The sequence below is a fragment of the Monodelphis domestica genome, chromosome 4 (genome assembly GCF_027887165.1).
Source record: "Monodelphis domestica isolate mMonDom1 chromosome 4, mMonDom1.pri, whole genome shotgun sequence".
NCBI classification, from domain to species: Eukaryota; Metazoa; Chordata; class Mammalia; order Didelphimorphia; family Didelphidae; genus Monodelphis; species Monodelphis domestica.
In genome coordinates, this window is record NC_077230.1 from 21,608,681 (window position 1) to 21,635,505 (window position 26,825).

A 26,825-nucleotide genomic window follows, 5' to 3' on the forward strand; every position below is an offset into this window, starting at 1 on the left:
GTCTTCCAAGAGGTATAAAAACAAATACTTTGGAATTTTAGGTAAAAATTTATCTGTGATGTTAATGAAAATCAATTTATTCATGAAAAATGGCATTTCTCAATTCAATATTTTAAAAAATCAAGTCATTAGATGAACAATGATGTCAAAGATGGCAGGTGGTCATAAAAATCCTATCTGAAGAAGGACATGAAGTAGAATTCTTTAGACAAACACCTATTCTTTGAAAATAGAAATTAAAGAATTTTACCAGAAGAATTATCACAACTAATGAAGTTAAGTAATTATCCTTTAACAAGTAGGCTTTAATCCTTAAGAAATTATTTTTAAAGGTTTCATACCCAATAATAATTTAGCTTTGGAGACATCAACTTTTTAATCACAAGACACCTTCATCAAGAAATTATATTCCTACAATCTCTACAAAAACTTTCCTCTTAGGTTTAGAACAATGGCTAGGAAAAAGCAGATGCTGTATAAATGTTTTGTTCCTTTTTTTCCTTCTTCCCCTTTCTTTTCATGTGAGAGTCAATACCAGACAAATTTAAAATAGTTGCTACATTTGAGGAAACTTTACAAGGAAACATTCAAACTTATGAAGCATAAGATGTGCTTTGCTTTCATAAAAGTTTTTGAATTCCTTAACTACTTAAAGGAGTGATTATACAAAAAAGAGATTATAAAAATCACTCATTCTCAAAACAAAACAAAAACTAGAAGAAAACTGTTACTTCTGAAAGGATAATTATTGTCCTTTCCTTTGATTTATAGAGACTTTGATTCTCTGTATTGAATCTTTGGATTCAGATTTAGAATTTTCAGTAGTAGAAGTTGAAAGTTTGGCTAATCCTTTTAAAGCTTTGCACAACTCCCAAATTTAAACATTCATAACTTAAATGATGAAGATATAAAATATATGATTTACAAAATTTAAAATGTTGTCCATACTCCTTTTAATAAACATTACCTCATGCATTAATTTGACATATTTTGTAAAAATTCTGATTATGAAGGGAAATATTAATTTCAAATTCCTTACCTGTGCTGCCCAAATATTATCAAGATCTTGCAAAGTGAGAGCTTTTTCTTTTATAACAAAACGAAGAATTTTCTCCAATTTTTCTACATACTGTGGTTGATGAAGACTATCCCGTAAAACTATGGATAAAATATTGTTCTGCTGTATCCATTCCTAAATGTAAAATACAATTTCAAAGCATCAGAAAAGTTAGAAGCAGAATTACTGAATAAATGTAAAATGAGGTCAGTTTTACAAAAAAATATCAATGGTTTACTCATAGAATACTTGAAAAAGTACAAGAATTACTTAATTTCTAAAATGTTAGTTCAGCTATAGAATAGAGTTCTACTACTATTAGACTCTAAATTTCAGGTAAGACGATTATATTTAATTCTCTTTCTTCTTTGTTCTGTTAGTATTCATCAAACATTTATGTTTAAGAACTGAGTTAGACACAAGATACAAAGACAAAAATGGAATATTTCCTGCCTCCAAGGAGTTTACATTTTATTGAAGAATACAAGATGTAAATGGATGAGTATTCAAAATAAATTCAAGGTAATTTAGGGGGAGAGGAGAGGAGGCCCTTGTAGCTGAAAGAGTATGCATGGGCCCCATGTAAAAGGTGACAAGTAAGTGAATGTAGAGATTCTAAGTCCCTGAAGGTGAAGACAGATTATCTAAGTCTGGGGAATAGCCTCTGCCAAGGTTCAGACATGGGAAATGGAGGGTTGTATTTGAGGAACGGTGTGGGTTCAAAAAAGAAGGTAATTATGTATAACGACCCTGAAAGATAGGTAGAGACAAGATTCTGAAGGGTCTTAAACTAGAGCCAATTAGAGGAGTCTGTATTTGATTCTAGAGGTAAAAGAGAATCACTGAGATTTCTATGCAGACTCAAGTTGTCAGTATCAATAAATAATTTCATGTTTATAAAAATGCATTACTCCCAAACTAAATTTACTATACACGCAAAAGACTATTTTTCCCTCAAAGTAGTCTGCCCAATAAATAAATAAATGAATGAATGAATAAATAAATGTGCTTCAAAAAGTTCTCTATATACAGATCTGAATTTTAAAAAACCCCGATTTTCTGCCTTAGAATCGATACTAGCTATCAGTTTCGAGGCAGAAAAGTGGTCATGGCAATTGGGATTAATTGCCTTATTTGGGTCACACAACTAGAAAGTGTTTGAGGCCAGTTAAACCCTGAACCTCTTGCCTCTAGGCCTGGCTCTGTATTCAGTGACCCAGTTGTCCAATATTAGAACTTATTAGTTTGATTACTCTCATTGTAACATTTGAGGTATAGTGCATCCAGGAACATTATCAGGGTAAGTTTCTTTCTTTGTTAACTTTCAGGTAACCTGAAGAATAATAGTATATATTCAATTAATGAAAAATTATCTAAAGCACAAAATTCTTCCCTAATAAAAGCTGTACTATTGTACTCTCTGTGTACCACTCTCATCTCAATACTGGATGTTTTAATATTTTCTAAAAATTTTAGGGAATAGTGAAAAATAATTTGATAATACAGCCTCCTAGTCATGAAATATTCTTTATAATACTGTTCTTCAAAAATTTCTTTTCTACAATTAATTCAATTAACAGTGGAGAGAAGGGACATTCCTTCTAATGCATTCTCATAAAAAATACTATTTAGTTTTAGAAATGTACCCTTTTCATATTAAAAACTGCTCATGTTATATAAGCTTTGTAGATTTTTGTTTTCTCTATGATTATGTTAGTTGCTTCCTAGTGCTGAGGCATCAGGCATAAAGTATACAACTAAGTAAGTCGGTCTCCTCAGGAGGACTTTATTTTAAAATTTTGCATTAAAATATTCACTAGCAGAGTTTGTTAAGAGAGCTTTCTGTCCTAATTCTGGTGATCAATCTGAGTAGCCAAGGAATTGCTCCTTAAACCTCTAATTAGACTTCATCTGTAATTCCAAACAGACCTTGAGTTTTTTCTTTGAATAACCTATACAGAAACTAACAGTTTCGTTTTTGGAAATTTGGTTAGCACATCTCCATTTTGTGGTCTGTTAACATGAATATTTTAAAGGTAATTTTGTCTTGTTCATTTAAAAATTTTATTCTTTATTTTTTTAAATCAGGTTATCCACAGCTGACCAATTATATTAGCATTTTTAAAAAAGCTTTGGCATATATCTATAGAATACTTTTCTTTGGTGTTTTATTGATCTTGTTTTTAAAAATTATGTAATGAGTTCGTAAGTCCTTTTCTTTTTTTGGTTAACAGGCTTTCAGAGATATTTTTTTCTGTGGATTGCTTTAGATGCATCTCAGAAGTGTCAATATAGAATACTGTATAATGATCAGTTGTGAAAGACTTTGTTACAATGATCTGGGTCAATTCTGAAGAACAAAGAATACTATCCACCTCCAGAGAAAGAACTGTTGGGAGTCAGATACAGATCAAAGCATACTATCTTTCACATTAATTTACAATTTTATTTTGGGGTTTTGGTTTTATAGAAGCATTCTTTTACAACAATGATGAGTATGAGAGTATGTTGTATATGACTATATGTATAATCTAGATCAAATTGCTTACCAAGTCTGAGGGGGGGAGGGAAGGAGAAATTGATTTTATAACTTTGGAAAACATGTTGATAACTTATTATACGAAATTGGGAAAATAAAATATCTAAGATTCAAAAGAAAAATTACCTTCCCTCTTAGAATCAATACTGTGCATTGGTTCCAAGGCAGAAGAGCAGTAAGGGCAAGGCAGTGGGGGCTAAGTGACTTGCCCAGGGTCACACAGCTATGAAGTATCTGAGGCCACATTTGAACCCAGAACATCCCGTCTCGAGGCCTGGATCTCAATCCACTGAGCCACCCAGCTGCCCCCGATATCTTTGATTTGGCATATTATCTCATCATTATAACTTTTCTTTGATATAGTTAGATTGTTTCTATTATTTTTCTTGTCAAAATTATTTAATTTATATTTTGTGCATCTGTTTTGTTCAATTCTTTGCTTTTTAATCATTTAAATGTGTCCACCTCTGAGGTAATAGTAAAAGTCTCTTAAAAGTTATGCTTTGACTATGTCTTTCTGCAATAGTTTTTCCTTTATCAATGAAGAGATAAGCTATTTTGTGCATATATACTTTGTATTAATATTGGTTCCTTATCTATTGCTTCATTAAATGTAATGCAGTTTCTCTTTTCATACCAGACTTGATATTATGGATTTTTAATTTTCTCTGATCGCGTGATAAAAGCCTATGCTTTGGGGAAATAATCTAATGAATGGTACATTTTGTTGTAGGCTATCATTTTCATTCAACATGTTCAAGCATATTTTATTTAGGTTACAGAGTCTTTTTATTTTGGTGGATGCTTTAATTCATTCACATTGAAAATTGTTAGGTTTGGTTTCTGTCATTTACTTCCTTAATAAGGATTAAAACCTTATTCCTCTTTAAGTCAATATATTGTCTGAGTAAATAATTTTGTTTATATTCCTTGATGCTACTTGACCCTAGTTTATTCCTACAGGCGGCTTTCCCCTTTTCTACTATCAGTTTACCTGTTTTATCCCCAGCTCTCTAAATTTGCTTAAAGAGTTAATTTCTTTCTTTCTTTTTTGTTTATCTATTTCTATTCCTTTTCTTTTCCCATTCAGCTGAATTAAAAATCTTCCCAGTTTAACTTATTTGTTATGTAGCTCTTTATTACAAGTATTTTGGAAAAACACTGAAAAGTGTGCTGTAATGCACTTCAATGAAGGCATCTCATTCAAAGATACATTATTTTATATCTTTTTGAAAGATTCTAAAAAACTAATGTTAACAGAAATGAAAGTTTATTACGAAAAATCACATAAAAATGCTACTATATTTTAAAACAAAATTCCATAAGGAACAGCTCCTGGATAAACTATTTTAATAAATAACTTTAGTAAGGGTCAGATTATATGGCAAATAAAGTAATAATTTGTCATACAATAAAATTAATCAATGAAGAAAGTTATTAGAACCATCAATAAAATTTGTTAAATTACCCAGATTTTTATAACTTCACACTTTGAAAAGTTTAATCAAAATTAATCTGATTTCTGTCTCAAATCATTCCTTCTGCATACAGAATTAGAAATACATAATTAGAAATAGATATTAAGGAACTTACTGCCATTCGTTCTGCAGTGAGCCACTCTTCTTCCTCAGGATTACCATGACGATGGGTATAATATGACACACTAGAGATCACCTTATTAACCTCATTTAGGGCATTCATCTTGCCATTGAAAGAAGAAATTTGTAACAACCTATAAAAGAAATTTGGTCTAAGTATTTTTTTTTCAACCCACATAAACAAATTCCAAATGGAAAGTATCTTACCTAAGTATCATTTTTAACCTAAATATTTCTAAATTTTTTACAGTTTCTTCTTGTCCTGGTACCCTTGAAGCTAAATTCTTCAAAGATTTTATTATCATAGACAAAGCATCATTTTTTGCTTCATTTTTTGCTTCTTTTTTCAGTTCATCATCAGTTAAGTTTTCTAAAAACTGTGGAACCATTTCTATAATTGGAAGGAAGTATTTCTTCACTGTATGAAGTGTCAGAAACTCATAGCATTGTCCAAATGGTCTGAAAACAAGGAAAGTGAGAACTTGTGTAAAATTAAATTTTTAATGAAATCATATTTTAAAATTTATTGGTGTTTATAGGAAACAAAATAAAAAAATGTCAATTTTAACTATTTTAACTTAATATTGGTTGAGAGAAAAATCAATCCAAAATGCAATCTTAAATTTGCAAACCAACATTTTGTTTCTAGAGTAAAATATTCAATTTGTAGTTAAACTTACTTAATAAGAGCTGCAATAATTTGGACATTCAATGCCGAGCCACTAATGAAGCGATCGTGCAAAATCTGGAACCCGTTTAATGTGCCAAATTTATTGATGAGATCCACTAACCAACCCTGTAATACATTTAACAATAAAAATTAATTTTTCTCTCTTTAGCATAAAGAAGTATTACTTACCTTAAATATCAACTTTCAAAGGAAGCACTTGATAATAGCAGAGTCCTAGACTAATAGGAAATTTAAATAATTAATTTATATAATTAGATTATTTTCTAAAGGAATTCCCTTTAAAACTATTTTATTGTACAAAAATATAGCTTATGTTTACATATAACTTTTATATGAGAGTAAAATGATTTGCCCAAAGTTGTATAATCATTTGGTAATGAACAAGAGAGAAAATCCATGTTTTCTAGCTTCTACCTCCAAGCTTTTCCCCATCAAAGGCTTTTTATGCATTTTTTTATTGTTTTTATCCTGTATGATAAAATTTCTTAAGGGGGGAAAAAAGCTTACCATGCTTTAGAAAGGAAAGCCCAATGATCACAAAATATTTTGCTTTTGTTTATTTCATATCAACAAAAGTATTACAACTAGTTACAAATTAAGAGCTCTTTTTGATGCTATAAATGTGCTATATAAATGATGCTATAAATGCTATATAAATGATGCTATAAATGTATAGTCATAAAATCCAGAAACCCCACTCACCTCACTTCCCCAGAGGCATAATATGGCAAACAGAACAGATAAGAAAATCTACTTTCTCACAATTGCCTGTTTTTGAAGAATTGGACCAATTCTTAGTTATCTCGGGGGAAATTCCATAATAACATGTATTGTCTCAAAGTTTCTTGCCCTAGGCTAAACCTACCAGAAACTTAAACTAAAAAGAACCTAGAATTGTTTCTAACATGTGAACATGAAAGGAAAATAAATTCACAAGTATGCATGACTTTAACGTGGCAGGAAAGACCTAAGAAATCAGATTATAGGAACATGAATTTCTGAAAGTTTGCTGTTACTTTTTTCCTTTTCCCAAGCCTTCTTTTAATATACCATCAATGGAAGAAAAGATAAAAAAGGAAGATATCCTTTTCCTTGAACTTTGTTATTTAAGCAGGTACAAAGGGAAGCTGCTAAATAAGGGTAGTTATAAAAGCATAATTATAAGTCAAAATTTAACATTTATTTCAAAACAAATTCAGATTTGCCCATATTCTAAAAAATATAGCATTTTCTATCATAGGAAAACATCTGTATACAGTGCAGTTTATGTTGAGTTACTAAGCACCATTGTTCAGACTATACGATAAAGTTTTTATCTGTATTGTCAATTAATAAGCATCAAATACCTACTGTGTGCCAGGCTCTTTTCTAAATGCTGGGGATATTAAACTCACAAGCAGAATAGTTCCTGTTGTCATTAAGCTTTCATTTAAAAATAGCCACCACACTCACATTAATGTTTATTCTTTTAATGAAAAAAGTATAGCTATCAGTAAAACATATTCAATTAATTGGCAGTGGAGGGAGACGGGAGGGTGAGGTTGGTAAGAGGAGAATCAAAGGAGGTATTCATTTAAACTCAAAGTAAAAGCTAGAAATGCCTTATTCCCATTCTACCTTAATTTGATATCTGCTACAAAGGAAGTCCTTTAGACAATTTTGCCTTATCCCATTTCCTAGATTAAGTATATTTATTTCTGACCTTGCCCTAGTGTCCCCTTTTTTGCCATAGATGCACTCAACCCTGAGGATCCCAAGCAAAGTTAGGGATGGCTAAGGAACAAGTTTAAATGTCTACCTAAGCAGAACAATCTTGATTGGGGCTCTATATCTTCAAGTTTTCCAAAGGAAACACAAGGAATTGCTGCTGTAATGATATCTCAATTTTTCCCTAAGGCTTTTTTGGAGAAGAGAACAAGTCATTTATTTTCATCTCCTTGGGCTTCATATTTGGAACTCTGTTTGCCAACTTCCAATTGAGGACTATCTTTTAATATCCTGTACAAGTGCACAAAATTTAATCAGTTTTGTAGATATAGATCTTTAAGACAACTTTGACTCAGAGACTTTGCTAGGAAAAATTACCAAAAAATCTCCCTCCATTTTCAGTACAAAGTAAATGCAAACTAATGGGCAAGCTTCAGTAAAGTAAGTTACTCCCCCCATGAATTTACTCCTATTCTGAGGTGGATTTTTTGCTTACCAGAAAAACTGACCTTTATTCCTATATGCTAATTTGTGCTGGGGGAATGAAAAAATTATCTCCATAGATGCTTTCAATAAAAAGGAAGAAACAAATAATTAAGTACTTTCTACCCAAAGCTTTTCACATAATACTAAGTAAAATATTTTTATTATAAAGAAACGGAACTAACCACAGACCATGGAGATTTCTCCTAAGCCACAAATTAAAAATGTTAAAATTACAAAGTTTAAGACAAAAAAATAGGAAACCCTTATCCATTGCTACTTTAAAATTTGAAACTATTCCCTTGATACTGCTTATAAAAGACCAAAATTTCACTTTACCACTTTTCCCCCTTTCATTCAATGGAAGAAGCAAACAACTGAGAAAAGAGAACTATAAACCATCAGAAATTTTTTCTAAAGGATTAGTATGATTTTTTGAACTTCCTTGATACAGAAAAACTTATAAAGTACAACACTCGTTTAAACATCTATTGACAGCTTTAGAGATGTGAATTACCCAAATTATTTCTTAGAAATGATTCTTAATTCTGAGAATGAAAACAAAATACTAAGAAAAGTTTAAATAAAACTTTGGCTATAGATATCATATTACCTTTAGATCAAATGAACAATTAAGAGGAACTTTTATTTATCTGTCAACAGCAAAAGGGTAACCACTTTCAAAATCCTTGACCAGTTGCACAAAAAAATTTCATCAACTTTGTGGATATAAATTTTTGAAAGAAAGCATACTACAGAGGGACCATTTGCTAACAAACCTGAGAAAGAAAATGTTTTTATTGTTTCCAGAAGGGAGCAAATAATAACTTATGGAATAGATCAAATGGAGTAAATTGCACCTTACTTGGGTATCAGGTGAAGTTAGGCATATTTTAGTACTAGTTTAGGGTACTTTAATTTAAAAGTATGCCCATTGTATATGATATTTTATACATACAAACATATATATATATATATATATATATATATATATATATATATATATATATATATATATATAAAATCTTACTCTAAAATTTTTTAGAGTTTAAAATATTGTCAGAACGTTTCTCTTGTATTACAGATCACATCATGCCACAGTTTGACAGAATTACATTTTGGAATCTTGTAGATTGTAGGCCAAGTTTTTGATGTATATATAATATTGTATCTATGAGAAAACAGAAGCTTCATGGTATGATCTTCAAGAAAGTATTTTGGCCAAAAATACCTAAGGCCTGTAGAATAGAAACGCTGAAGAGTTATAAATTACATAATCTACGGGGTTATCCTCCATTAGAAAAAGAAAAAAGCCTCCAAAGAGCTATAGTTAGTTTCATTTGATCACCTTATAAATTTTACTAATTGTTACATGTTTCTTAAACAGAATGATGTCAAAAGAAGTTAAATCTAGAAGATAGAATATATAAACTAAGTAGTTTCTATAGGTATGATTAAAAAGTCAAATAGAAAATGATGCAGAAACCTTCTTTTAAAAAAATAATAAATGTTTCTTGCTTTATTTTTCAAATAGATTGAATGGTTATTTAAATCTAAAAAGATGGAGCAAAAATGCAAGCGGAACTTTAATTTTGAAAACAAACCAACACACTTTTGGAGATCGTGGGTCTGGAGGACGGGCGTAGAGTTCATCTTCTGCCAACTGAACACCAGCAGGAATTGTTTCAGATGGGCGTGTACCATTATATATATGGAATTTGCAATGAGGATTTAAGGCCATAGCAAGAAGTTCTAGAAGTGGAAACCAGTCTTGAGAAAGCTTGGCCACACAAAGCTCCACTAGGCGATGAGTGTTGTTAATAATACACCTCTGTTTAAAGAAAGAAATGTTTTACACATTATAAAAATATTCCAATTTAAGCAATGGATGTCTTTTAAAATTATTTTAGCAGTGAGGTCTATTTTTCTGTATTGGTCACCTAGAGTAAAACTAATTTCACTATAGAATTTAAAACTGCTTTGCCAGTCAAAAATGGTGAAAAATTAAGAATACATACACAATCACATAACTGTTCCTCAAGAAATTTACAGGGAAATAACAAGAACACAGACAAAAAAATATGAAATAATCTGAGGAGAACACTAACAATGTTGAGATGAAGGAAGGAGGCAGCTCTTAAGCTAAGCACCTTGTAGGAAGATTAGAAATGTAGCTTACAATAGGAGAATCTCCATTCTAAGAATGTGTGGGTGGTGTTGAATACACAAAGCTCATAGATGTAATATCTAGGTTAGAGAATAGATATTTAGTAGAGTTTTTTAGAATGATTGTTTTAACAAGCTGAAACTAGATTATAGAGAATCTTAAATATATGTAAGACTACAGGGTTAATATTTTGTTCTAGAGAAAGCCACTTAAGAATTTTGAGCAAGATACTAACAAGATATGAAGATTACTTTCAGAAGACATAAAGTAAAGATCAAATGAAGAAGAGACTGAAAGATGGAATCACAAATAATGAGAAAGTTAGGTAATAACCTAGTTATTGGGGTCATGAATTAGGGTGGTGGTCATAGGAACAAAGCAAAGGCGTCAGATAAGGGAGGTTTCATGGACAGAAACTAATGCTAGAAAGAGAGAGAGAAGGAAGGCTCAAGGAGGACTCCAAGGTGGTAAAACTTGGTTGAACGGTGGTATGCTTAGTTGAAATAGGCAAAATGGAAGAGTGACTACATCAGTGGCAAAGATAAGTTTAATTCAAGATATACTGAGTTTTAGGTAGCAATGGGACACTAATGCAAAGATTCTGAGTACACAGATGATAGAGTAAACTACTAGAAGTTAGGAGATTAGGGACAGAGATATAGTTTTGGGAGTCATCCACTCAGAGATGCTAATTGAACCCAAGGGGGACCTGATGAAATCACCAAAGGAGATCACCAAAATAAAGCCCTTAACAGATACCTGTGCTTAACTGAGTATGGGAGGAAAACTATGAACCGGAAGATGATACTGTAAAAAAAAAGCCAGGTAAAAGGAGAATGAGAAGAGAGTAATGTTGCTGGGAGCCATTAAAGACCACACTGTTTGACATGGTCACACGTGGAAACCGGGGACTACAAAACAGCACCCAGGAAGGATGGAAACACCCACTGAAACTCCCCTGAGTGACTTTCCTTATTAATATTCCCTTATTATTAGAATTGCTATGATTATTATTCTTACTTAGACTCAGGAAAAACAGATGAGAGCAACATGCTTGAAGGGTTAATACAGATGTCCCACTTTGTCCCTCAAGGATATTTATTACCAGGAGATCCCACTTACAAAATTAAACCTAAGGATTCTTATATACCCACTTAGATAGGACCCTCTTTTCTAGGCATAAAAACTTCTGGCAAATCTGTGCTCTGAATTCCCCAATTTATATCTGGGTCATGTTGATTCTACTCTCTGACACTGTACTTAGCAACAATGTCTCATTGACCATCTCCCTAAGTTTCCTGTCTGTTGTTAGGTTCTATGGAAACATGTATGTTGAGAATGAAACTGTGTGCCAAGTAGATGTGTGATCATGAGGGTATAAAATAAAGTCAGGCTTCAGCCAAGGCAGAGCAGTTAATCATGTGAAAACTGTGAGGTGGGTTGAATGTGAAAGCTGTGTCCCATCCATCATTCTGCCAACACTGTGCCACCTCCAAGACCCCATCCCCTGTGGGAGGCTGGCCCACCCCACAGCATAATGTCTTAGAAGTCAATTAAAGAGAAAGTGTCCAGTAATAAAAATGAGACAGTGGTCAAAAGAGGAATATTGAGGGAAAAGCCTTAAAATTTGAGAATCATACCATTCCTATCCTTTTGAAGAACAATTTCAGTGGGTGGAAAAAGAAGATAAACTTTAAGGGAATAAAGGTTGTAAATTTAGATGCCTGTAAGAAATGTGGTCATAAAAGACAGTAAAGAAGCCAGTCAAAGGTTATCTAGTAAGAGGCTAAAGGAAGAAAGTACACTGAATGGTGATTACCTCAAAAACAACAACAATAACATCAAATATATGTCTCCTGGGCATTTATTCTAGAGGTGAAAGAATTTCCCAGAAATCGTCAAAATAGATGAACACTACACCTAACTTTGGTAATTCACATTAAATGGATAATATTGTCAGAAGGAATGTAGAAATTGCTTTAACAGATTAGGAAATATGGACAAGAAATCAGTTATGATGAGACTATCATTTCTCAAAGGATTTTATTATTGCTATTTGGAAATGTAGTTAAGAATTTTGTGTATTAAATTTGAATCATGCTTCTTTACTGAAAACTATTAAATGTCTCAGTGAGTTCCTTTGCTGATTCTGAGATTATCTTTGAAGTAAATAATGATGACATCAACAAACCAGGATACCTTTGGCATTCTTCCTGAATATAATGAAGCATTTAATTTCCTTCCCTTTTGGTATAGCTATCGATTTTATTTTTAGCCTATTTCAAATAACAATGGGAGGAGGCCTAGTTATTTCTTCAAGGAAATTATGTTAGCTTTTGTTTTTAGATAATAAAATAATATGCCTGTATTTTATGGGTTTTTTTTAATAGCACAAATGAAGTTGTAATTTATTAGTCGTATTTTTACAATTACAAATAGAATCACGTGGCTTTAACTATTTTTGTTTTAAATATAATTATGTTAATTCTTTTTCTAATGTTGATCGAAATGCATTTGTAGTATAAATTCAACTCAGAGAATACATTTTTTTGCTATATTAATATGGTTAAAAAACCACTTCAAATTATGATAAATAACATATCTGTTTTTGATTTAAACATTTCACTCCTAGGCATCTACCCCAGGAAGAACGAAGACAGAAAGGTTCTTTATATTGAAAACATTGAAATTAGCACTTTCAGTGGAAGCAAAGGAATGTAAACAGAGGTTTATCATCTGAGAAATGGTTAAACAAATTTTGGAATGTAGACATATTATTACTGTATTGTAATAAATGAAGAAAAATATGGGACGAAATTTATGAACTGGTAAAGAGTAAAGGAAGTCAATATATGCAATGATTATATATACAATGTATAAATAATATGCATAATGACTCCCTGGTAAGGGAGAGATGGAGGATTTTGAGTATGAAACACATCATTATAACCATTAAATTTAATGTGTTGCATAGTTTCTCTGACCTGCTTTCTTTTTCCCCTTCTCTTTTTGTTACAAGAGATAATTAAGTGGTTAGCAAAGAGGGAAGAGATGTATGCAGAAAGGAAAATTATATAAAAACAAAATTGAAAGAACTTTTAAAAATGAGAAAAACTATTATTTATATATCTAATTACAAGAGCTTTAAGTAGAAGAAAGTGAAAACTGCATCCATATAACAACAGATAACACAGAAAAAAACATGAGTATAGAAAGAACAGCAGCTGAATTAGACTTTGATAGGTAACAAAATCCAAAACAGACAAGAGTAGCAAAATTCATTTTCTGCTGTCTAAATACAAAACATAGGCAAACAAGCAAGATGAACTAGAGATCTTAATAACAAAGAGAAAAGTTTGACTTCTAGGTACTTGTAGAAAGGCAATGGGGTATGGTAGAAAACCAGCCTCAGAGTAAGGAAAAACCTAGGTTCAAATACTACTTGAACAATTCACTGAACAAATTGCCTAAACTTTACGTACCCTAAGCAACTTTTTAAGATTGTAGAAATTACTTACTGAACTGCATAAAGAAAAAGAGAGAAAAGTAAGGCTCTTCAATGGAAGAATCATTACTACTAATGAAATCAAATGGATTGGGAGGATGAGAAAGATGTCCTTCAGACCTAGTGGGAAGATTTGGAATTATTCTATGACTCAGGATAATCATACCTTAATTAAAAAAAAAAAAAAACAGTTAAAAGAGAAGGGGAGGAGAGTGTTGAAGTCCAAGAACTAGAGGGAGCGAGCACAATGAGAGTATTTGAACACCAAGAACTTAGAAGAAAAATATGGTTGGGAAAGAGATCAAAAAGCTGACAAAGATGCATAATTTGGTAGTGATATTGGGGGAAGAGTAGGGAAAAGGGAATGGAAAGGGCACAGAGAATTTCAATTCCATAGACAGCTTACACTGGACATCTTTTTTTAAAAAAAGAGAAGCAAATTAATGTCTTTAATAGCATTAAGGATAATTTCATCTGTCAAAAGATAAAGGAACCAACCAAGGGAAATTATATTCTGTATATGTTTTTCACCAATATGAAAACATTGAATGTTAAGATGAAAACGATGAGATTCCTCAGGAAGGATAGGGATAGGGTGTGGATTTCTCAAAATTCATCATAGGAGTGAAAAACATTGGGCATAGTCAGGTTATCAACCCAAGATTTTTGCAAAAAACATTTTTTTTACAATTCTGAGGAAAATAGACAAAAAATTCTATAGCCAAGTGAGCCCAGAAGAGATCTAAAGCTCTTTAAGACACAAATTTGAATTAGGGGGGGAAATGGAAGTTTGCTAAAGATATATTGATGCATAAATAACTCACCCATAAACATTAGATGTCAACATACACAAGATGGAACACAAGTTATGGAAAATTAAAATAAAAGGATAGCATTGTTCAATAAAAAAAAGTTTTAGGAGTGTCAAGACAAAGAATAAAGGGAAGTGCAGAAGAAAAGCTAAGCAGTATAGAACTAATTTTTTTTTTTTTAAAGAAAAAGTTCAAGGAATGAAGAGGGCCCCTGCTCAAAATGTTTGTGATTAAATGGGCAGAGTTGCTCAATTTTTATTTGGCTTCCTTCTCTACCAGGAAAAGTATAGAACAAAAAGAGTTCTATCCAAGATAAGTAATGAGATGATATGAGAGATGCCCTTGATATTCACTTGACACAGAGAACTGTATCTAAGAGGACTAAAATAATGCTTATGATTGGAGATCAAAATGACTGATCTAGAGAAATGTAGTTCAGATTTCCAAATATAAGAGAATGCACATTGCTAATTATAGATTAGTATATTTGATTTCAAAACCAGAATTAAAGAGATCTTCAGTCAATATTTGGAAAAGGAAGCAATAATCAGAAGTGACCAGCACAGGTTCATTGAGAACACATCCTATCAGACTAATCCTATTTCATTCAACAGATTTACTAGTCTGGGAGGTCTAAAAAATGTTCATAAAAATACGGTAGAGAGTTTACATAGAATCTAGCAAAACTTTAGCCTTTCGTCATATTCTCTTAGAAATGATAATTTGACTGTTATAGTTTTGCTTACATACTTTTTTATTTTCCACCAGTATAAAATATGCTGGAAAATGATTAATGCTTTGTAGAACAGTAGGAAATCTGCTAAAGCTAAGCCTCTTTCATTTCTATTTTTAAAAAATTATTTCCATCGAGATTCTTGATTTTTGATCTTCATTACTTTGTCTAGTTGTATAAAGTATCTTGAGAAATTTCACTGGAAGGGCATTAGAACTTATAAGCAAATTTAGATGCTTTCCTCCCATTAGTATGGCATAAAAATGGATAATGAATTTCTCCAAATAACTAAATTTTCTTTTATTTTTATAAAGTGTACTGCGATTTTATTGACTGAGTGTTATACGATTACCTCCCAAATATTTGCATGCTATTTTAGTCACTTTGAAGAGATTCCCACCCAATTTCTTTTGAAAAGCCTGCCAATGTTTGTTTTATATCTTGCAGCTTTATTCAAATTATCAATTTTGATTAATCTTAAAACTGAATTTCTAGATTCCTACGTAAACCATAATATCATAAAACATCATAAAACTATTAGTTTTTAATGAGTTCTGTACTTTAATCAAAGAATTTTTTTGCATTTGCAGATATTAAAATTATTTTTGTTCTATTATTACTATGGTCAACTTTATTTATATTTTTCATAATATTGATTCATCACTAGATTCGTAATATAAATCCAAACTGGTCATCTTCTTTCCTGCAATGTGCAGAGAATGAAGATCACAGTTCAGCCACAACACAGGAGCTATGAAGTAAACAGAGATGAAGTGGAGGATGGAAATATCTTTTTTCCTCATCTTTTCATGGTGTGTTTTGTCTTGTTCGTTTTGTTTTGTCCTTAGTCTCAGGTGCCAGTGGTGAGCGAGCCCCACTGGACAGGACAAGGAGCTATGATGATCTTAGATCCAGGATTCCAGGAGGATAGTACAGCCAGCTCATCTGGTGAAGAAGCTCTGAGAATCCAGGATGCCTATAATTCAACCCTGAGGTGTGCTTTGGTCTTATAACTTGTACTGTAGTCTACAGGAACTGAACTCAACTGGTATGTTTATTTGTTTTATCCCTTCGAGTAAATATTTCTTTGTCAAAGCTAATCCAACCACCAGAGTTTAAATGAGATTGAGGTGCTAGGGAGCTCCTCCCCTATGCTTGGGAAAATTTTTTGTGACCTTTTCATTAATTAATTGCTTGATTTTTAAATATAGTTAGTTTTTTAAACTGGATTCTGTCTTTATCTGTTGATATTAAAGCTTAATATGATAAATATGGCACCCAACACACCTACTGTCTAGTAGAAATGTTCACATTATTCTTTGGCACTTAAAATCAACCTAGACTGGTGCTTGGCTTTTGTGAAAGAAAATGCTGTATGAATTCTTAGGATCAGCTGATTTGTGTTTTAAATCCCCAAGTAACTGTTAAATCTTTTTTGCTTCTCTAACTAATCCTACATGTCTTCTTGTTATAATGGGTGAGTTTGTAGAAATTCCATTTGGTTTATCCTGGCAGTAGCATGGATCCATTTTGTGTGTTAGTGCATAATGTGCACATTTTGGAATAAGGACCCAGAGGAATTTGCCTAGATCTCTATGGAAAAATTGCTTGTGGTATGGAGCAACACCCTAAAGAATTTTTGTGTTTCCTGTGTAGAAAGAGACACATTTATCCCCATCCCAGTTGAAAGGCCTTATGCAATGAGGGAATCAGGAAGAATTTCCACCCAGGACAATTTTCTCATCTGAGAAAGGGGAAAGTTCCTAGTCAACCCCAGGCCTGAAGCCCTTCTGGGAAGAGTTCAATGTGGACTAGGTTTCCCTATGAGATGGGAAAAATATTCTTTGTTTTAATCTTTCACTTCTGGGTTGAAAAGGCCCTATAAAAGCTAAACAAATAGAAATATCTGGCAAACTTTGTGATATATTCCTTGTTTTGCGACTCTGCAAAATTTTATATGTGGTGATGATTATAATATTCTTTTATATGTGTGGGAATGTATACATGATTATACAACATTGACTCTTCTGAGATTTAACTATATGACACTGGAGAAGCAAGTGAATGGAAATTACTTATTCCTCTCTAGAGATCACGAGAAAACTGTTTTGAATTTGGGTCAAGGAAAAACTGTATTAATAAAAAATACACTCATGCTGGAAAATCAAAATCTGATATAGAATTAAGTATGCAATGTCACCTTTACAGGACATTCAGATGGTCTAACATGGAGGCATTGGGTTTCTCTGCACCCCCTCCCATATCCCCTTACCAGGTGGCTGACCCAGGAGTTGAAATCATGGTAAAAAAAGGAATCAGGATATCAATTAGCATGTTGTAATCAGCTAGCCAGGCAGGGAAGCCCTAAAATGCTGGGGTGCTTGAACTGAAGCTCGAGAGAGGGTTTGGACTTAAAACCAGGACTGAACTCTATAGGAAAGAATTAAACTATTTGTATATTTATTTTAAACTTTAGAAGTATTTCTTTGTCAAAGCTAATTCAATCATCAATGGTTAAATGAAACCACGGTGCAGAGGCCTCCCTTTTACAGGTGAGGAAATTCTATTGGGAGGAGGGAGAGATGATGTCACTTGCGGAGAGTCAAGACACCTCTTAGTCCCCCCCTTAAAGGTAATAGAGTACCCCAAGGAAGAGCTGAAATGAAACAGACCTAACCTTCAGATAAAACTAGCATAGTGGTTAGTTTTAAATGTGGGGTCTTATCTGGTATAAAAAATGAGTTCTTTGGTTTTCTTTGTGGATCCTTAAGAAGATTCTAGGCCCAGCATTTAAACTACTTTCTCATTGATATAAAGATAAAAGATCTATGAAGATCATAAGTACATCCTAGGAGTAAAACAAAAGTAAACTTGGAAGAAGAGGTAAAAAAAGATCTAGTAATTAGCTGACAAAGCCAAAACAGAATGTAAGCCTGGATTAGGGTGAGAACAGTAAGAAAAGATAATAAAAGAGAGGTGATACATTAGGAAATAATTTAACACGGATGAATTAATTGGATATGATTAATAGAGAAAATTTTTTAAACTGCAAAAATTCTAAAACTGCAGAGTATGTATATATTTTGTGGCAAAGGACAGGAAGAGTCATAGCAAAAAGGTTACATATAACATACAAATAGCTAGCAATTTATAGTGCTTCAAGGCATCAAGTAAGGAAAGTTAAAATTTTATTCATAAACAATATGCAAACAGTGTCTCAAAGGTGTATTATATGTATTTATATCTGACCTTCACAGCAATTCTTTGAGTTAATATTATTATCCCCTACTTTACAAATAAGGAGACTGAGGCTTAGAAAGGTTAAATGATTTGCTAGGTGCTCTATTGACTGCACTACCAGCTGCCTCAGGAGAGGCAACATCCTATAGTGTATACAGCATTAATAGCACCTGGATTGGAGTCAAGCACCCTGGGTTTAAATATCCTCATTTTGGATCAAATTGGGGCTACTGATATGACCTTGGTCAAGTTACCCTCTAAATAAGTGATTTTATTATCATTAACTTTAACAGATAAGGAGTTAACTTGAAGAAAACCTGAATGCCTTGCTCAGGATCACAGATCTAAGAATGTCAGAGGTAGGATATGAATCTAAGTCTTCTTATCCTAAGACAAGTGCTATTCAATATGCCATGCTGCCTCCATATATAGTTAGAAACATAAGCTCTCTTGCCTTTGGACAAGGATGTTCCCTGTTCCCCACATACCTATCATACTGTATTTTAATAAAGAACTAAAAAAATAAGCAAAGAACAAAACTATATTTATATAGGCTGGTGGAGATGGGGAATTTGAAAGGTATAAGAGATAAGACATAAGACGGGCCCTAGAAAATAAGGAGAGCATAGGGTAAAGGGTACAGTAGAGATTGCTACTGGAAATAAGTAGGGATTTCTTTCTTTTTTTGAGACAGAAGGACAAGAAGATACACTTCCCAGGAGTTGTGATCTTAAAAAGTTTTAAGAAGTTTCAGGGAAAAGGGAGGTAATTTCTGGGCTTTGATTGTAAAGAATGATGCTAAAATATCTGCTATTAGTGGAAAGGACAGATATCTACATATATATTGAAGATCTCATGTGAGAGAAAGAGGCATGATAAGTCTCTGTGGAAAATAAGACTGATAGTCATTAAGATCAGAACAGTGCTGACAAGTAGCAGAACAGGCAAGTGACAGTGGACAATTTCATTACTTTTTCTGGGAGTCTAGGAACAGAGAAATTTGATAGGTCCCTCACCCAGGATGAAAGATTAGCAGAAATAAAATGATAGGAGAGAGGTAAGATATTCCAGGGAACTAATTAGATAATGAATCCATAAAGCAGAAGATAATAGAGTTCAAAGCTAATAAACAAATTTTAATGCCAGATCTTCAATACATTAATGTTTCTATGGATTTTCTCAAAATTATGAACAAACACAATTGCCATTAGTTTATATAGTTTTCACAGACTAAATGCAAAACTCACATGAATTTCAAACTTCCAGCCACTCACTGCCTCATCCGTAAGGATTTTAGTGAAAGATATTGTTAGCCCATCTCGAAAAAAACGTTGACATGCTTCACTTTTAACATCAAGACCTATGAGAAATAAGAAAAGAAATATAAAGTTTTATTTATAAAATAATAATAGCATCATCTATGCCTATTATTGACCTGAACTATAATCATCCAGGTGGCTAGCAAATCAAGTAGTTAATAAATCAATAGTTCAATGAATCAAAAAAACCACCACCAATTACATTACAAACATTTCTCAAAACATTAAAATTAAAAAGCAAAATGACTGCTTTATATTTTTAAAGTGTGGAGAGATCAACATTTAACTTAATCATGTTATTCTCAATGAAATTTTAAAATGAATTCATACCCGTAATAAGTCTCCATTTATATATATGTAAATTAAAAAAAAACAACAAAGACATGATCAGTGATTGATGTATGAACTACCTAATTTTCCTCCCTGTTTTGGATTTTGTCATTTTTTCTCCTATTGAGATACTATCTAGAACTTGCCACCAGAAAAATCATAGCCTCTCCCCTTACCCTGGTGTTAGTGGAAATCATGAATGATTTATATATATAAAACACACACACACACACACACACACACACACACACACACACACACACACACACACACGTATTTTTAAAACCCTTCCCTTCTGTCTTGGAATCAATACTATATATTGGCTCCAAGGCAGAAGAGTGGTAAGGGCTAAGCAATGGAGGGTTAAGTGACTTGCCCAGGGTCACATGGCTGGGAAGTGTCTGAGGCCAAATTTGAACCTAGGACCTCCCATTTCTAGGCCTGGCTCTCAATCCACTGAGCCACCTAGATGCCCCCTCCTTATTACTTTTCAATCAGATACCCATATCTGTGCTAGCTTATTTCCCCCTAGCTTCCTTCTGATCTTGAACCCAAAACTTCATATTGCAAGCATAGCTTCTTGTCAAGGATAAGTAGGGTATGATTTTCCTCCCAAATAACCCCACTGTATTTGAACTACTTTAGTACCTATTTCCTATATATGACTATCTTTCCTTTGGGAATCTTTATATTATTTGTGATTTTTTTTCCTTCACTTACTAGCAGTTAAAAGAAGTAAAAGAAAAAGGGGCAAGGTGAAGGAGAGAATTCTTAGTTATCTAAGAAGATTTTGTATCCGATGTCTACAGCAAGCTTGGTCAAGAGCAACTGATGAAAGCAGTTGCAGCAGGTACTTTAGAAGCTCATTTCATAAATAAAAAAGCCTAAGCAGGCTCAATGTCATACATTTGGCAAGCATCAGGGGGCAAATCTAAAGAGCGGCTCCTCTAATCCCAGGGAAGGGCAAAGGTACCATACTACTCCATAAAAAGGGGTGTAGGTGGGCATATTCTTGAGAAGTTGGAAAAGTTAATGCTCTTCATTCATTCAATATGCATTTACTAAATACCTACACCACGTTCCCAGCACTGGGGCAAATACAAAGACAGAAGAAGCCAAGATGGTTTCCACATGTAAGGAGCCATTTGATTAGGGAGACAGGATAAAACTGAAATAACTACAAATGTTTGCTCAGACAAGTTGGCCTAAACTCCCATGAGCTCTAAAGAATAAGGTCTCCTCTACTTCCCTCCTCAGCAGTCATGTTAAAGCCAGGAGAATCACTACCAACACCAATTTAGGTCTGAGGATCTAAGGACATCTTATTTTTTTATTCCTATGGTGGACAAGGAAGATAAATCCCTGGATCCCACTATTATAGGTATAGGATTAAAAAAAAAAAACATATTTTGCAATATAAGCAAGTTAAAATGATAATTTATCTATTGCTATTATATCCTGTACAACACTTTCAGGTGCATAATGGTTTGAATAAGAGGAATTTTTGGACTACCACAAAAGCCTAAAAACAACATACAACATTATCTCCTATGGCAAAATAGATGGTATTTTGGCTTTTAGAGGTATATCAAAAGGCCATTTATTCATGTCTTCAAGTATTAGAGAAAATTACAAGTGAACTCAACCTTATGTTAAGTTGGAGATTGTTTGATAGAGTAAATCAGGTTTTATCATGATTTTCTTTTGACTACTCCTATGTTTTCATTGGTATAGGAAAGTCCTTCTCCATCAATGCAAACTAGCATCTTCTTTGCAATTTCTAGTTCTTGAGAGTACAGTCTAGAGACAATGAAAAGTGAAGCAACTTTCCCAGTCACACAACCATTATGGGGCAGAGGCAGAACTCAACTGAGATTTCCCCAACTCCAAGGATAGAGAAAGATATATACTAAGGCACATGGACTCTAGCATGGTAAAACAGTTTTTATATCAGTAGCAATCACTTTGACAATTTACTCCAGCAGAAATTACCTAGAAAATTTCCTTTAAATTATGTACATATAGGTAATATCTTACTAAATAGTTGAAATGCTACTAGGTAGCAAAAATGTTAAGAAAATCCAGTTGTGTTAATGTCCAGCTATACTTCTCCTCTACTGATTTCTCTGTTCTGTTTTTGGTCTTACAGTTGTGTCAAACTTTGCGCCTCAGCCTTTGGACTTCAAAGCCACATGAGAGTACATCAATAGATGATAATGCACAAACATCATTGTCATTCTCGGTCACGGAGAGACTACCACTTCTTCTTACAGTTGTGTCAATTATTGCTATTTTTTTTTAAATGGCAACAGAGAGTAGTAAATTATTCCAAAGAACAACCTTAAATAAACCAGATGCTAAAAGATGAAAAATAAGAGGCCCTCTACTCAAACTTATATTTGAACATACTAGGGCACAAGGCCTGGAGTGAGGAACACTCATTATCTTCTTCCTCAGTTCATATTTGGCCTCAGACACTTCCTAGCTGTGTGCCCCTGGGCAAGTCACTTAACCCTGTTTGGCTCAGTTTCCTCATTTTTAAAATGAACTGGAGAAAGAAATGACAAGCCACTCCAGTATCTTTGCTAAGAAAAATCCAAATGGAATCACCAAGTCAGACATGACAGAAAAAAACTTATCAACAACAAATTTACATATATGTAATTCTACCCATGGGAGGGGGTTGGGGGAGGGGGGTGGGGACAACTGCTATTTCTCCATTGAAGAAATTTCAATTCTACTTCAAAGTAGACCCATGTGGTATAAGCTTAAGAGTTACTAAGCTGTTCTTTTAAATAACATACAAAATATAAGCCATATTTCATTTCTGGATTTGCTTCCTTCATTTTATGAAGGACCTCTCCTCTTCTACCAGGACCTTTTAAAAGAACTTTTAAAAAATTACCAAGTTTTTGTGGTTGTACATTAACATGAACCAAAACAAAGCAATGAAACCATGTTTTCACATTATAAAAATGTCTCAAAATGTCAATAATTCGGCTATCTTATTAAATAAGGGAAAAGGATGAAATGTTAAACATTTGATTTACTGAAATTTTTGGTAGTTTTGGTGTAATTCTCAATCAATTTTTCAAGTATATTTTAAGTTTCCAGATGAATAAAATAAAAAATTCTACCACAGAAATAGTAGAAATCGATTTGGAGAGGGAGGGGAAGAAAATCATGAACGAGATCATCTTGAAAATAAAACAAAAGACACACAAACTTAGTGCTCCTGATTTTTAAAAGATAGTTGCTGTTATGTTAGCTTATTCCTTAGGATTCTAAGAAAGTACAGTTTCATATTCCATTAGGAAAAAGCATTATAAAGAAAAATCAAAGTCTTCAAGGTCCCAGACATTTTAATGGTACACATTTTACTAAGTAGTGATATATTGATAACTCACCTTTTTTACTAAGATCAATAGCAGCTTCTAAAAGAACTTCTAATTCCCCCTTTGGCAAAACTGGAACCACCCATCGGGGTCTGAAGGTTGTAACAAAAAGATTTTACTGGTTAATAGTGAAAAGGGCCTATAAAGAATCAATCAATTTTAACTTATTCACATTGTTGTATTTTGAGAATATAATTGAAAAATTTACCAGTCCATTAAATCACATTCTATGGTAGCCAAGGAAATCTACTGTATTCACCTAGTTCTCCTAAGCCATAAAGCAAAATACACTGGTAATGGTAGAGGAAAGGCATATTAAATTCTACTTTAACAAGATTAACATGACATCCAAATGGCTTTGAAATAATAAAATATCAGTACAAAGAGAATTTAATTACAATTTCAGAAATAGCAATATTCCTACTACTGAAAAAGACATTTATTAGAAACATCATTACTAGAAGTAGGGGTGAGTACAGATAATGAATGAGCTGCATTCAATATATATATTGAATAACAATATATATATATATGTATGTATATATATATATATATATAAACTTCTATTAATATGCAGTGGGCACCAACCATTTCTCAAGAGGGCAACTGTCACTCTTGCTTTCCAACAGGGAAATTCTTGACTCTAAGGTACTATAGAACTAGTAATTTCTTTGAGGTGTATGGAGTCTTCAGGAAAGACTAGTATAGCTCTGGCAAACCCTTTTCAGGGCTGCTTTTCTTCTTCATCACCTACTTGCCACCCACTTCTAATCTATTGCTCTAAGAAACTGTAACAGGCACAGTAGCCATATCCCAATAAACCTTCTCAGTAACCAGATTGAGGGCAAAATGACAGGCCTTCCTTGAGTAAGTTAGAGGGTTGAGTAAGTTAGACATAGGCATGTCAAGATTTTTTCCAGCAGAAGGCGTGAATGAATAAGATCAACTTGTTCCAATAGCCATGGACAATGGAAGCAGGCACTGTGGAGTGCTTAGTGCTTAGTCAGACATCAAAGAAGCCATTGTTATCCATCACCAATCATCTTGACTCTTGCCTTATCACTAGTCTTCAATGACTTTGGAAGAGAAAAGTAAGGCCAATGACTTTGCAACTCTGCCTCATATAAAACCAATTTATGTCTAAATCAAAAGATATCACCAATGATGTCATTTTGGTCCTCTGAATATGAAAGAAAACAATCAGATAACCAACTAACTAGTAATTTAGACTACATGACTCAGATGAGCCTGCCACATTCCCAACAATCACACAGCTTGTGCATCTAGGTGCTCCATCCCAGAAAGCCAATATGGGATACTGAAGAGATTACTAGACTTAAAATCAGGAGAGATGGACCTGTGTCACATATCTGTCACTTACTACTAGCTTTGTGGCCTCAAAATAGGTTAACAATCAATAAGAAATAATACAAGTCAAAAGAATGAAAAAATAGAAGAAAGTGTGAAATGTCACATTGGAAAAACAATTGACCTGGAAAATACATTCAGGAAAGATTGGACTACCTTAAAGCCAGAATTTAAAAAAAAAAAAAAAGAGCTTAGACATTATCTTTCAAGAAATTAAAGAAAACTGCCTTGATATTTTAGAACCAGAGGGTAAAAAAAAAACTTCTGAAAGAGATTCCAAAAGGATAATCCCCAAGAATATTGTAGCCAAATTCAAGAACTCCCAGGTCAAGGAGAAAATATTGCAAGCCGCTAAAAAAGAAGCAATTCAGACAGTATTGTGGATCCATAGTCAAGACAACACACGGTTTAGCAGCTTTTACATTAAAGAACCAGAGTGCCTAGAATATGATAACCAATAAGGCAAAGGAGCTAGGACTTCAACTAAGAATCACTTACCAAACAAAACAGAGCATAACATTCTTCAGGGGGGAAAAGGGGTATGTCAATTTAGTTTTTGCTTACATTATAATATCTGTGTGGTTTTAATGTAATCTGTACATCATTTTATTGTTTTGGCTTTTTTTTAATTAAAGCAAGAAAAGAAGAAAAACCTATGTGTTGCCTTTGCTTTTATTGATCTAGAAGTGTTCCTGGCCCCGTATTTAAAGTAAAAAGCCTCTCTCATCAATGGAGGGCTCTTAGTATTTTGTTCTACTTGACATGATTCATGAGATTCTCAAGCTTGCTTGAAAGATTGGTCCTAAATATTGCACTTGTCTAAAACAAAGCTTTAGCAATCCATAGGGAAGATGCAGTTTCTTGGAGAGGGATTCAATACTAATTTCTTAGTCTGAATTTCTCAAATACAAGAAGCACAGAAAGGTAAACAAAAAAGAGAAATCAAAAGGCATTCAATAAACTTAAATTTTATGTAAGCAATTGAGAATATGTAAACATGGGAAGATGATTCTTATAACTCCTAAGAACTCTATCATTATTAGGGCAGGTGAAAACAGGAACAAGATATAAGAGTTGAATATGATGGGATGATGTTAAAAAAATAAAATTAAGTCATGAGAAAGAGGAATGCATTGGAGAAGGGGGAAGAAAAAATAGAATGGGGGTAAATTATCACATACAAAAGAGGAATGAAAGAGCTTGTATAGTAGAGGGGATGATGGGGTAAGTGAGGAGGAGGCACGTGAGTCTTACTCTCATTAGTAAGGTGAATCTTGCTCAAGGTGAAGGTGCTCAATGAGGGAAGAGCAAACAATTATTTGGGTATAGAAACCTATCTGACCTAAGAAAGTAGGAGAGGAAGGGGATAATAGAAGTGGAGTAGGGCTAATAGAAAAGAGGGCAAATTGGGGAAGGTGGTGGTCAGAAACTAAACACGGGAAAACAGGATGGAGAATAATACACAATAATCATAATGGTACAAAATTTTTTTTTGAAGTCTTTCTAAAAACTTCATTTCTTAAATACATAGAGAAATGAGTTGAATGAATATGTCATTTTTGAAATGATAAATGATGAAAGGATATAAATAGGAGCACTCAGACACAGTAATTAAAGCTCTCCGTAGTCATTTAAAAATGCTCTAAATCGCTTTTAATTAGAGAAATACAAATTAAAATAACTTTGAGGTGCCATCCCATTCCCAGCTTGGCAATTATGACAGAACAGGAAAACTGAGACACATAAAAAAATAAAAAGGAGAAGAACCTATTTGTACAAAAATATTTAAAGCTGCTCTTTTTGTGGGGGAAAAGAATTATAAAATGAGGGGATACCCATCAATTAGGGAATGGCTGAGTATGCTATAAAAAGAGCTCAGAA

At 33.1% G+C, this 26,825-nt stretch overlaps 1 protein-coding gene across 3 annotated transcripts in view; it reads right to left on the reverse strand.

Moving 5' to 3' along the window:
* The window catches only part of USP9X (ubiquitin specific peptidase 9 X-linked), a 237,974-nt gene that overhangs the window by 121,464 nt on the left and 89,685 nt on the right, over window positions 1-26,825 (reverse strand). For all 3 annotated transcript variants that reach the window (XM_056826165.1, XM_007493340.3, XM_001366516.5), the window contains exons 4-10: window positions 23,589-23,668; window positions 19,780-19,892; window positions 9,688-9,906; window positions 5,875-5,990; window positions 5,402-5,653; window positions 5,190-5,328; window positions 1,040-1,192 (exon numbers count right to left, since the gene is read on the reverse strand). In XM_056826165.1, coding sequence (XP_056682143.1) covers window positions 1,040-1,192; window positions 5,190-5,328; window positions 5,402-5,653; window positions 5,875-5,990; window positions 9,688-9,906; window positions 19,780-19,892; window positions 23,589-23,668 — 1,072 coding nt within the window. The remainder of the gene's footprint in view (window positions 1-1,039; window positions 1,193-5,189; window positions 5,329-5,401; window positions 5,654-5,874; window positions 5,991-9,687; window positions 9,907-19,779; window positions 19,893-23,588; window positions 23,669-26,825) is intronic.